Here is a 13,854-nt window from a genome sequence, read left to right as displayed (position 1 = left end):
ATTGAACTGGTTTACATGGGCACTTGGCCAGCATGGACTAGGTGGGCCGAAGGAGCTGTCCCCATTTGACTCTTATGAACTGGACATTTCCTGGTTCAGTCCTGCACTGACTTTAATCTGATAGGTTCAGTGGAGACAGTTAGTCGTTCTGATGAGTCACAGATCCCAGACGCCCAGCAGAAGGCGCTGCTCTGTCTAACTGGCAGCAAGAACCTCCACACAACAGCCATGACGAACGGGCCTCAATAAAAACACTCAGCATTGGCTTCAAACAATACGGGATAAGAAAACATTTGCTAAGTGAGCTGGAGAAAACCAAGTATTGAAGAAACGTCTGATACCTACGCAAAAGTCACTAATATATAAAACAGAAATCATGATCTTCATTAAAACGACTCAACTACACGACCAGAAGCAAGCATAACATAAAATTATTTCCATTTGCTAACAATGGGAATCTCCGATTTACTTATGATTGTACGCAATCCAGAAAGCAAGACGGAAATAGGATGACACCTACAATCACTACTATTGTCCATTTATATATACTGATTTTTGTTTACTGTGAGTTTTACTAAGTAATTCAATATGATCAGCCATGATCATATTGAATGGCGGTGCAGGCTCGAAGGGCCGAATGGCCTACTCCTGCACCTAATTTCTATGTTTCTATGTTAATGTTTGTTGTGCTGCTGCAAGTAAGATTCTCATTTGTTCCGTTTGGGGACACATGGATATAAAAACACTCGATTTTTGAAATTGAAGAAATGTGCAGTATTGAAGTGCAGTGGTGTTGGTGCCGACTGTTTACAGCTGCGATTGAGTTATATCACGTTTCAGTGTTGTTTAAAAAGGGGGCGGGGGCGAGGGGGAATGTAAATTATAACATGGACGTTTTTCTTTAAAAAAGAAAACATTGATCGAACATTTCTAACTAAGTAGAAGAACGGTTTAAAGTGAAAGTATGAAGGTGTGTGTGTGTGGGAAAGAACTGCAGATGCTAGTTTAAAATCTACGGTAGACATTGAATACTGGAGTAACTGAGGGGGACAGGCAGCATCTCTGGACAGAAGGAATGGGTGGACGGTTCGGGTCGAGACCCTTCAGTGCAAAGATCCTATAGCTCGCTAGAGGTTATTTGCTTCACTGTGTGTGTGTGTGTGTTGACGGCTGTGGTGTGGGTGCTTGTGTTTACAGCCAGCTGCCAGCGGATCCCACCACACGTTGTAGCTGCTTTGGTGGGGGTGGGGGGGGATGTTTAAGAGAGAGTTCGATTTAGTTCTTAGGGCTAACGGAGTCAAGGGATATGGGGAGAAGGCGGGAACGGGTAGTGATTGTGGATGATCAGCCATTGGTGAGGGCCGAGTGGTCTCCCCTTGCACCTATGGTCTATGTTTCTAACTTGTGTACAACCTCCAGCGCCTTCCCTTCAACAGCTCAGGGGAACATTCACATTGGCAGCCGCAGCGGGAGAGCCGGGGCCGGGGCAGGCAGCGTTGCTGCGGCCCGAGGCCCTTTACCTTGGCGTGCTCGGCCCGGAGCCGGGAGCGGGCGTGTGGGCCGGGTGCAGGTGCTGGTGTGGGCGGCGGCGGCGGAGCGGCCATGTCCCGCGGCCTCAACAACAGGCAGTCCTATAGAAGTGTTTGTGCGTGTGGCCGCGGAGCCGCGCTCTCCTCGCACACACGACGGCAACAACGGCGGCGGCGCTTCTCATCCGCGACTCCTCCCCGGCGGCAGCAGCAGCAACGGCAGCAGCAACGGCGGACATCTCACACTCGCATCGTCCTCCTGCCGGCTCCCCCTCTCTCCGTCTCTCTCACTCTCACTCTCTCTCCCGCCCGCCCTCAGCACCTCACTACCACCGCCATCTTGCCCCGCGCCCGCATGCGCACTGTCTACTGCCGCACGTGGTCACAATTGGGGGGGCACGTGGTCCCAGTGGGGGGGGGGGGGGCACGTGGTCCCAGCACGTGGTCCCAGTGGGGGGGGGGGGGGGGGGGCACGTGGTCCCAGGGGCACGTGGGGGGGGGGGGCACGTGGTCCCAGGGGGGGGGGGGGGGGGCCACGTGGTCCCAGTGGGGGGGGGGGGGCCACGTGGTGGGAAGTGCGTGCTGTGGAGGGGGGCACGTGGTCCCAGTGGGGGGGGGGGGGCACGTGGTCCCAGTGGGGGGGGGGGCACGTGGTGGGAAGTGCGTGCTGTGGAGGGGGGCACGTGGTCCCAGTGGGGGGGGCACGTGGTCCCAGTGGGGGTGGGGGGGGGCACGTGGTGGGGGGGGGGGGGGCACGTGGTCCCAGTGAGGGGGGGGGGGGGGGGGCACGTGGTCTGAGGGGCAACAGTTCGGCATAACCATATAACAATTACAGCACGGAAACAGGCCATCTCGGCCCTACAAGTCCGTGCCGAACAAATTTTTTTCCCCTTAGTCCCACCTGCCTGCACTCGTACTATAACCCTCCATTCCCTTCTCATCCATATGCCTATCCAATTTATTTTTAAATGATACCAATGAACCTGCCTCCACCACTTCCACTGGGAGCTCATTCCACACCGCCACCACTCTCTGCGTAAAGAAGTTCCCCCTCATATTGATTTATTAAAATCTCCAGCCACCACCATAGCCGCATCTGGATTCTTGTTTTGATGTCGACAATAGCACATCGTGTAGGGTCAATAGTGCCACGTCGGTGTCCGCATGCAGTGGAATGTAGACGGCTGTGACGATCACTGAACCGAACTCCCGGGGAAGGTAGAATGGGCGGCATGAGATCGTCAGGTGTTCCAGGTCTGGGGAGCAGGAATGTGAAAGCATCTTAATATTTCCAGGGTTGCACCAGTTGTTATTGGTTATGAAGCAGACTCCTCCACCCTTGGATTTCCCAGATGCTTCTGTTCTGTCAGCACGGTGGACAGTGAAGGACTCGGTTGGGCAGATTACCTGATCCGGAATCAGCGAGGTCAGCCATGTTTTGGTCAGGCAGAGGGTGTTGTAGACCTTTATATCCAGCGTGTTTTCCAGGGAGTGGACGTTCGCCAGAAGAATGCTGGGCAGAGGAGGACGAAAGGCTTGGGCTCTCAGCCTATTCCGAATCTCCCCCGCTTACCCCGATGTTTTCTCCGGGTTTTCCTTGGAGCCACGCTCCCATTGTTTGTTGCCACGGCGCTCTCTGTTCATCTCTGCTGGCTACGCTGGATCGGTAAGTACAGCGTTTAAAAAGTCTCAGTTTACGCTAGAGTTTGGATTTAAGAGAGTTTCCCTACTTATCCTTGTACCATGACCCCCAGAGATGAGCACCAGGCCCGAGTTACTCCAGCAGATTGTATCTACCTTTGGTATAAACCAGCATCTGCAGCTCCTTCCTACACATGTGGTGTGGAGGGGTGGGGTACAGACCGCACATGGTGACCAGTTCCCAGAAATAAAGCAGAGAGTGGGGGTGGCAGGGTGACCAGGAGGAGTGGAGAAGGGGCATGGAGGAGGGTGGGGAGGGTAGAGCATGGGGTATAATCAGGCGTGAAATGCAGAGTGTGGGATATAACCAGCGTGGGAGGTGCATGGAGTGTGGGGAGGGGGCGATGCATGGCTGGTACCTGGGGTGGCAGGGGTTATGGGGAGAATGGGGTTGAGTGGGAAAGATAAATCATGATTGAATGGCGGGCCAAATGGCCTAATTCTAATCCTATCATGAGCACACGTGGTGCTAAAAAGCCCATACACTGCTGCCACTTGACCACTCATTATTTGGGTAGAACTTAAACTTGCATCCCTTTGTCTGTGCAGCCAGCTGCCTTTTCAATCGATAGAGATGAAACAAAGGGCGAAGAGTGTAGATGTACCTTTATTTGAAATAAACATAGCAGCTTAAAGTTCATAAACAATTTTATAAATCAATATTATAACCTTACTGATCATTTATCAGAGCCACCCTCCATAGCAGCTTAAAGGATTACTCAAAAGTACTCCTTATTTGGTTGGAGTTTTTGGCGACAAGGTCAATATTAAAAACAAATAATTTATCTTTAACATCCAGAATTACGTGACACAGCCACTGGAAGAATGCAAGTCCAATTCCTGGCCGCGTTCAACTTTCAATATCACACAAATCAAGTCCCACCTGGTCTTGCATTACAGCATATTCGCATTTGGATTCCTAAGCATGAAACATTCAACCACTCCATGTCATTGTTGAATTCGGCTTCACAAGGAGCCACACCCGTAGTTCTGCTTCTTGCCGCTTTGTGGTGGGGTTAAAAGACCTGGCAATGCAGGTGAACTTTGCTCCAGTAGCAGCACCTGCTTCGAATGAGCTTTGTCCTTTAGAAATAATGCAAAGTATTAGCTAATTAGGTGAACTGGAAACAATTATTTTATTTCCCCCAGTGGAAAAGTCTAGGACCCGAGGGGCACAAACTCAGAATAAAAGGATGTACCTTGAGAATAGAGAGGAGGAGGAATTTCTTTGGGCAGAAGGTGGTGAATGTGAAATTCATTGCCACTGCTGATGGTGGAGACCAAGTCATTGGGTATTTGTTAAACAGTGATTGATAGGTTTTTGATTAGTAAGAGACCAAAGGTTACAGGGAGAAGGAAGGAGAATGGGGTTAAGAGGGAAAAATAGATGAGCAGAGCAGGCTCGATGGGCTGAGTGGCCCAATTCTGCTCTTTGTCTTATGATGTGAAAGATCTAAGATTTGCTGTATTTCAATTCAACAAGAGGGAATACCTTTAACAGTTTGCAGATGTTACCTTGGTGGTGCTTGCTTTTTATAATTTCAATACTTTAATGAAATACTTGAGTTTAATCATTATTGTAAAACAAAGGAATACAGCCAAATTACAGCTGCAAGATCCAGCAGAAGCCTGCAGGTGATATTTCCAGTGATGCCAATGATAAATATTGTTCAGGTCTATGACACAGCATGCCTCCTCTTCAATCACGTGGTGAGTAGCCAAACTGTGACATGCCTCTTTAGTGACATTTCAGTGTCTGACCATGTTATCATCATTAGCACAGGATAAATGCACCAAGTGTCACCCAAATAATTCATCCAACCACTTGAATATTTACAGGATTGATCAGAAATAGACTAAAGATTAAAAGCCTGAAGAAGGGTTTCGGCCCGAAATGTTGCCTATTTCCTTTGCTCCATAGATGCTGCTGCACCCGCTGAGTTTCTCCAGCATTTTTGTGTACCTTAGGCTAAAGACCTAACTGTTTAAGAAAGAACTGCAGATGCTGGAAAAATCAAAGGTAGACAAAAATGCTCGAGAAACTCAGTGGGTGAGGCAGCATCTATGGAGAGAAGGAATAGGCGACGTTTTGGGTCGATTCCCTTCTTCAGACTGATCAGTATCCATGATCTCCATAGATGTCGCATGTTCCATTCACCCCCCCCCCCCCCCCCCCCCCCCCCGCCTTTCATTTTGTACCAATAGGTGCAAGTTAACAGTTATAACATGTCTAGTCCTGTGTGCATGCAATACCTACCAATAATATCAAATAGTTGTAGTGCGGCTGTATATTGTGCATATCCTCAGGGTAGATGCCTTTCCAATTCCTCTGTTTTATGCTTCCTGCTTCCCTTAAGGTCATGGCAAAAGGAATCATCCATTTTACACATCCTTCTATTTCACTCCATTCAAAACCTAAACATTAATTAGATTGTTAATTGAAATAAATGTACATTATACAGTTTAGTTTAAGTTTATTGTCACATGTACCTAGGTGCAGTGAAAAGAGTTTGTTGCATGCTAGTAAGAATCCTACCTGATACTTTGTGAACCAAGTCACAGGAAGAAAAGAAATACAAAGCTGAAGCTGCCACAACTCCATAAAGGAACTTCAAACACTTGAGGTCTAAGACACAGAGATCCAACAGCTATGGAGAGAACAAAGAAGTTTGGCTGTTATTAATGCAATACCTTCAAAAGCAGAAGAGACTGGTTATTTAAGAAGGAAGACAAAAAAGCTCAGCTGGTGAGGCAGCATCTATGGAGCGAAAGAATAGGCAACGTTTTGGGTCGAGGATAAGAATATTCCTTGCACCACCTCCACAACCCCTACAAACACCAGTCCGTTGAAGTGGTTAAGCCAATTCCATTCTGTGCATGTACAGGGATCTATGGAAACCTAGCCTAGTATTTCCTGCAGTCAGGTGAAAGTCCATGCAATACTGCACATCTCCAAGATTCTTCACAATTGGGGACAAAGTTATTTGAATGCATTCTTTAAAAATATACATTTAAAATTCCAACGTCATTCAGGATGAAACTTGTTTCTAGTTTAGTTTATTGTCACGTGTACAAAGGTAGAGCAAGATGCTTTTTCCAATAGTATGTAACCTCTGCATTCTTGATGATGGTTTTGACTCGGACAGTCCTGCAGTAATTTTGTTCTACTTGCTTCTTCAGAAACCCATGAAAAATGTTGATTTTTACTGTAATTTGTTGTTTGAGCCACAGATGCCAAATTGAGATATTACTGACCCGGGATTTGTCAACAATAGACAATAGGTGCAGGAGTAGGCCATACAGCCCTTCAAACCAGCACCACCATTCAATGTGATCATGGCTGATCATCCACAATCAGTATCCCGTTGCTGCCTTCTCCCCATATCTTCTGACTCCACTATCTTCAAGAGCCCTATCTAACTCTCTTGAAACTTTCCAGAGAACTGGCCTCCGCTGCGTTCTGAGGCAGAACATTTCAGTAGGTTATCAACTTAAAACAAATGATTCAAGATGCTTTTACCTCCATTACTTTAATAAATATTTCCTGGGGGTACTGTGGTACCAATACTTCATACATTTCCTTCAAATAAGCAACTTGCATGTAGATGTTAAGCCAAGACACAACTGTGACAGGACACAAACTCCATTTGAGAGCCTAGAATAATGAGAAAACATTGGATAAACTGTTGTATACAATTCAGCTCAACTGGCAGCATTTGTAAATACTTTGGAAGGTAGGCAAAAATGCTGGAGAAACTCAGCGGGTGAGGCAGCATCTATGGAGCGAAGGAAAAGGCAACGTTTCGGGTCGAGACCCCCCCCCCCCGACATCAGTCTGAAGAAGGGTCGAGACCCGAAACATCACCTATTTCCTTCACACCATAGCTGCTACCGCACCCGCTGAGTTTCTCCAGCACTTTTGTCTACCTTCGATTTTCCAGCATCTGCAGTTCCTTCTTGAACAGAGATAATTTTTAATGTCTTTCCATTCAAGGTGATACAAAACCGTGTATTCTATTTCTTCAGCCAATTTGTATATTAGTCATTATTTGAAATACTTTAATTTTATAATACTTTTAATTTTACCTTCAAAATAACAAGTTCCATGTCAAGAATTTCTTCTTCGGTGCAAGCCCCGTCAGTTACAGATGCAAACTGGTGCAACTTGGGTGGGTAGATTTCCTGCAAAAGTGGTAGAATGAAGTGTTCTGTTGTTACTTGGAAATAGATACTATACTTCACTTGCTTGTAAATGTTTCCGTACCTCCAGCTTTGCAGCAATAAATAAAGTTGAGATTCCAATAAGCTGTAATCGGGTCTTCACAACGTTGTTCTGTGTTGCCATAAACCTATCGAAGTAGTCTTGTGCTAAATAAAACGTCTCTCTTTGTAGCTTGTAGACATCACAAACCTTTCCAATAGTTTAAAAAAAAAAAATCGAAGTTAACATGTTTCCATTACAACTGCTTCTAGTTATTTCTTAAATTTGTAAAAGCATTCCTGCAAACCAATAATGAAAGGCCGTGTACAATTCCCCTCTCAGTATGTGGAGAGCATACAGTGGAGAGCATACTGACTGGTTGCATCGTGGCCTGTTTCGGAAACTTGAACGTCCAGGAGCGGAAAAGACTGCAAAAAGTTGTGACCACTGCCCAGGCCATGACCTCCCCACCATCGAAGGGATATATCGAAGTCGCTGCCTCAAAAAGGCTGCCAACATCATCAAAGACCACACCATCCTGGCCACACACTCATTTCACCGTTGCCATTGGGAAGAACGGAGCCTGAAAACTGTAATGTCCAGGTTCAGGACCAGCTTTTTTCCTACAGCCATCAGGCTATTAAACACAACATCAAAAAAAGCTCTGAAATACAACAGACTATTATTATTATTGCACTATATTTATTGAGTATGGGTGCGTGGATATACACACACACTAGACTTTTTTTCTCCCGTGATGTACTATGTTTACATATTCTGTTGTGCTGCAGCAAGCAAGAATTCCATTGTTCTATCTGGGACACATGACAATAAAACACTCTTGGCTCTTCTCTCTGGACAATTATACCATTCACTCTTTCCGGTTTTCAGTGGGTTATCAACTCTCCACAGACAGCTGGATGACAACTTATTTTTCCAATATTTAGCCTTTCCCAAATTTCTCACCTCCTGCTTGGAGGACTCAAGTCTACTTTTATATTGTAACTATCATTCTTGAATTATTCACACAACCATCCTTTAAAACCACAGGATTCGAGACACTTACTAAAATTCCCCTTCAAAATTGCAACAGAAAAATTCAAGTATCTGGGTATTCAAATTACGAGAAGACGCAAATCATTATTTAGTGCCAATTTTATACCACTATTAAATAAACTGAATGATACGATTAAATTTTGGAAAACGCTTCCGCTCTCATTGATAGGTAGAATTAACGCTATAAAAATGACTTTCTTACCACAATTAATATATTTGTTTCAAGCGATCCCAATATATATTCCAAAATATTTTTTCAAAAAACTAGATTCCACTATCACTAATTTTATATGGGACTACAGAACACATAGAATTCAACGAAAGCATTTGTGCAAATCTAAAGAAGTTGGGGGTTTATCATTACCTAACTTTATGTATTACTACTGGGCAGTGCATATTAAGAACATAATGTACTGGCTGGATAGTTCCACTCAGCAGTTGGAGTGGATAAGAATGGAGAAAGAGGAGTGCTATCCGCACGATATAGGAACGATCCTGCTCTCACCGATAAAATTGAATAGTATAATATATAAGAAGAACCCAATTATTCACAATATAATAAGAATTTGGAAACAAATAAAAGTATCCTTGAAATTAAATAATTTATCAGTACTAACCCCACTATTGAACAACCCCGCATTCAAACCTTCTTTCATCGACAACACATATCAACAATGGGATAGACTGGGGATTAGGAAAGTAGGGGATATGTATGAAGTGGGCAAACTGTTATCATTTCAACAATTAAAATAAAAATTTAAATTGAAGGATAATCAATATTTTAAATATATACAGGTATGTGACTTTATGAAGAAATATACACATAGATTTCAAACTATATTTTTAGATCCTTTAGAAGAAGCAATGAATATTAAGGCTGATTCACAAAAATTAATATCATACTTTTATAATAATATATTAAATAGAGAATCACCCTCAACAGAAGCATTAAGGGAAGATTGGGAACATGAGCTAATGATAAAGATCCCGAAGGATAGATGGGAAAAGTATTTGATGAATACACATAACTGTTCTATTAATGCAAGACATAATTTAATTCAATTCAAATTATTACATAGACTATATTATTCAAAAACGAGGTTGAATAAATTTTATCCAAACGTCTCTCCCAGATGCGATAAATGTTTGTTTCAAAACGCTAATATAACACATTCATTTGTAGGATGTACAAAGTTGAATAAATTTTGGAGTGATATATTTGATATATTTACAAAGCTTTTCAAGTCAAGAATAGAACCCAAAACGGAATGGATTATATTTGGAATAATAGGAGAAGATACCAATTTAAATAAAGATCAAAATGTTTTTTTTAAATTATGGGTTAATAATTGGAAAGAAATTGATACTTAAATTTTGGAAAAATACAACCATACCAACTATTAAAATGCGGATTAGGAATATGATGGACATAGCACGCCTTGAAGAAATGAGACTCCGACTAATAGATAAATATGACCAATTCTTAAGGAGTTGGTCTCCTTTCATCGACTTTTTGGAATCATGTGATGCAGCGGTACCGTAAAGATTGCTGATTTCAGTTCATGACGCGGATAGATCTACATCTCCGAATACAGATTTGAAAAATTCTCTTTTAAGGGGCCTTCTCTTCTATTTCTACTTTCCACTTTCTCTCTTCCTTTTTTATTTTTTATATACACACTTCACGTTTTTCTACTCTCTACCATCTATTTTTCCACTTTTTCCTCTTTCTATTGTTTTCTTTTTCTTGTCTTGCTTACTTCCTTCTCATAACATAAAACTAGAGGTTGTACATAGAATGGATTACGGTATTACATAGTTGGCACCTAAAATTAGGTTCCACTGTACTGTTTTGTGCTGTATTAACTTCTAATAAAAAAAAAAAAAAAAAAAAAAACTATTTACAATTCACACAACCATCCTAACATGGACTTTATTCACGTAGATCAAAACTCTAATGTTCCAACAAGGACTAGAGCAACTGCTTGCTGACCCAACTTTAACCTGTTTACATGCCATGTTTTCCCCCCCACTATTGGCCATGACTAGAGTATACTCAGGGGTGGCACTGAACAGGTTAAAGGACAACTAGAAACAAGCAATGAGCTTTGCCAACATCCACAAATAACACAACAATGGCTTTAGAATTTGACTGAAAACACCTTTCCCAAGACAGATTCACGTGTTTGTTGAAATGAAAATCAAACCATGATAACAAATTCTCCACGTGGAGGGAGCCCTTACCTCCATTAGCCAGTCCAAAAGAATTGTCCTCATCTTTGGTTGCAAGAGTGGGTGTTTTTGGAAAAAATCTTTGTCCCTCAGATACATCTGTTCCTTTTTCAGAAGAACATTCCATACATCATCTCCATTGGCCCAGCTGTTTATATTTCAAAAATACAATGATAATGTATTATCTGGTAACATGGATAATAGATAACTTGGAATATGTACAATTGTACAGTGCACGTAAATAAACTCACCACAAGGCTGGTAATGGTGAAGCTCTAGCTGGGGTGACCAATACACTTTTGAATTTGCAATTACTTGTCGAGTACGCTGTAATGTTGCCATCTGGATTTTTCCGCGATGAAATGAATCTGTATGGACTCACGCAGTTGGTGTTAATTTTCCAACAATCCTGCAATTAAAGTCAATTTTGCAAATGCAAAATATAGATACTTTATTGTCACATGTGCCATGACGGTACAGTGAAATTCTTTGTTTTTGCATACACATCGGTTTTTTTTCCTGGTAGTAGGCACAAATCCATTTTATGATGGAAAAGTCAAGATCCTGCTTTGCCGTGTCCCCCAAAACATCACCTTTCACTGTCACAGGGGTGAAATGGTACAGCAGTATTATTGTGTAAGAAGGAACTGCAGATGCTGGTTTCAACCGAAGGTAGACACAAAAAGCTGGAGTAACTCAGCTGGACAGGCAGCATCTCTGGAGAGACGGAATGGGTGACGTTTCGGGTCGAATCTGAAGCAGGGTCTCGACCCAACACGTCACCCATTCCTTCCCTCCAGAGAAGCTGCCTGTCCCGTTGAGTTACTCCAGCTTTTTTTGTCTGTCTTTAGCAGTATTATTGATTTTATAACTGCCTTAAGAAAGTCTCAACTCTGACCGGTGAAGTGCTGACAGTCATTTCAACCATTGTAGTGACAAAATGCTCCCGATTGCCTGCAAGCTAAAACGTGATTACGTTACTCAGAAGCCACGCAAACATCTGATGAGAGTTCCATTTCAACCAGCTGAAGAATCTCTGAAGTATTCTAAATTTAATCAAAGAGCCAACAGGAGGGGACAATAGAAGGGACAATGAAACCGGTGATTGCTATTCGAGCAACTGCTATGTGAACTGATGACATTTGGGGAAGGCACATTGCTGTCTAAACTATCCATGTCATTCCATGATGAGGCTACGCAAGTGTTGGGAATGTGGAACATGTGAAAGCCTGCAACAGTGAACAATAATTATCCTGAAGGTAGAAATAAAATGCTGGAGAAACTCAGCGGGTGTAGCAGCATCTATGGAGAGAAGGAATAGGCGATGCAAATAGGAAATAATAATTCAGGATTGTAGGAAAGGAATGAATTGCCTAGGAAATTTAGCTTCATTAATTTCTATTAATTAGATTAGGAACAATGCTCAAAGTCTTCATCTCCAGTTCCTAACCATTGTTCCTAGATTAGAAACCCAAATAGATCCAAGATTAGGAACTGCAGATGCTGGGATTTTGAGCAAAAATAATGTTGGAGAAACTCAGCAAGTTGGGCAACTATAAGAACTTAACCCTCAAGGTCCCAGAAGATCTAGGCTGATGCATACAGGCAAAATAAAATTAAATGCCACAATAAAATCCAGTTTATGCAAAATGGTGAAAGGACAGTGTCCTGCCTTTATAGGAGCAGATTGTTCAGTATTTGCAGCTAGAGAAATTAGTAGGATAGACACAAAATGCTGGTGCAACACAGCAGATCAGGCAGCATTTCTGAAAAAAAAAGTAGGTGATGTTTCAGGTCAGAGCCCTTCTTCAGAAATTGGCATTTCGATATCAAACATGGCATACCTTATCTTCAAATGGTTTCACTGCCCATTCTTCAGTAATTTTATCCAAATCTTGCACACACTACGATCAAAGGATACAGATTACCAAAGTCAGAGTTTTATGTCACACACTACTGGGCTATGTCACACTGGTGTGCAGGTAAACTCACAATTGCAGCGGATATCTTTCGCTTTCTGGGTCGCAGTACCTCGTCAGGTTTGGCTGGCTTTGTTGAATGTTCTTCTGTTCTTGCACTGAAAGTTGAATTGAAAATAAAAGGCTTTAAACCCATGGCAATTCACAGCACAGGCTGGGGCACGGTTACATGGGCATTCACACACCTTTTCCTGGGCATCCTCCAAGCAGCTGTGTGGGTGAAAGGCGTCCTGTGAGTGAGAGGGACAGGGTGAGAGCCAGTCAAATCCCCTCACTGACATTGAAACATAGAAAGTAGGTGCTGGAGTAGGCCATTCTGCCCTTCAAGCCAGAACCGCCATTCAATATATCATGGCTGATCATCTAAAATCAGTACCCCATTCCTGCTTGCTCCCCATAGCCCTTGATTCCTTTAGCTGCAAGAGCTAAACTCTCTCTTGAAAACATCCAATGAATTGGTCTCCACTGTCTTCTGTGGCAGATTCACAACTCTGGGTGAAAAGGTTTTTCCTCATCAAGCCTTCACATCCCCCACTCTTCTCCGCCACCATTTGGTTTTTCCTTTCTCCACAACCATTCAGCCTCTCATCCCACCCCTATCATCCACCACCACCATCCAGTTCCTCACCACCACCATTCAGTTCCCCACCACGATGCCACCATCCGTCCATCTCCCCCTCTGCAGCCATTCAGCCCCTCTTCAGCTGCTATCCCATACCACCGCCATTCATCCCCCTCTCCCTCCGCACAACCATTTAGCCCCTCATTCCTCTCCTAACTCACACCGCCAGTCATCCTATAACCCTCATCATCCCTTGTCCCGCTACCCTCCTCTGCCCTGTCAGCTGCCATTCGGCCCCTCACAGCCCTCCTACTCCTCCTCTTCCTCTTCCTCCTCTTCCTCTTCCCTCCATCATTTGGTCTCTCATTCCCGCGCTCACCCGCAGCCGCCAACACTCTCTCCGCAGCGCGCCTGCGCCGGCCTCTTTAAATCCGTGGCGGGAGACGAGCGCGGCAGGCCCCGCCCCCATCGACAAGCCCCGCCCCCATCGACGCCCCCATCGACAAGCCCCGCCCCCATCGACAAGCCCCACCCCCATCGACAAAGCCCCGCCCCCCCCATCGACAAGCCCCACCCCCATCGACAAGCCCCACC

The 13,854-nt window shown here is 44.0% G+C and overlaps 2 protein-coding genes across 2 annotated transcripts in view; both read right to left on the bottom strand.

The window, feature by feature from the left end:
- The window catches only part of uri1 (URI1 prefoldin like chaperone), a 38,804-nt gene extending 36,932 nt beyond the window's left edge, over nt 1–1,872 (bottom strand). Inside the window, exon 1 of the mRNA XM_055648341.1 lies at nt 1,521–1,872. Coding sequence (XP_055504316.1) covers nt 1,521–1,604 — 84 coding nt within the window. The 5' untranslated portion in view covers nt 1,605–1,872. The remainder of the gene's footprint in view (nt 1–1,520) is intronic.
- A 1,947-nt stretch (nt 1,873–3,819) lies between these two features.
- On the bottom strand, nt 3,820–13,704 carry ccne1 (cyclin E1). Its single transcript, XM_055648340.1, has 12 exons — nt 13,640–13,704; nt 12,884–12,928; nt 12,712–12,796; nt 12,564–12,623; nt 10,971–11,128; nt 10,732–10,867; nt 7,495–7,641; nt 7,317–7,412; nt 6,751–6,885; nt 5,767–5,878; nt 5,488–5,645; nt 3,820–4,313 (listed from the first exon to the last, which is right to left on the bottom strand). The coding sequence occupies exons 2-12, from the start codon at nt 12,895–12,897 to the stop codon at nt 4,197–4,199; spliced, it is 1,218 nt and encodes a 405-aa protein (XP_055504315.1). The 5' UTR covers nt 12,898–12,928; nt 13,640–13,704; the 3' UTR covers nt 3,820–4,196.
- Between the last annotated feature and the right edge of the window lie 150 nt (nt 13,705–13,854).

Source organism: Leucoraja erinacea, chromosome 17, assembly GCF_028641065.1.
Source record: "Leucoraja erinacea ecotype New England chromosome 17, Leri_hhj_1, whole genome shotgun sequence".
Taxonomy (NCBI): Eukaryota; Metazoa; Chordata; class Chondrichthyes; order Rajiformes; family Rajidae; genus Leucoraja; species Leucoraja erinaceus.
This window is presented reverse-complemented; position numbering and strand designations above follow the sequence as displayed.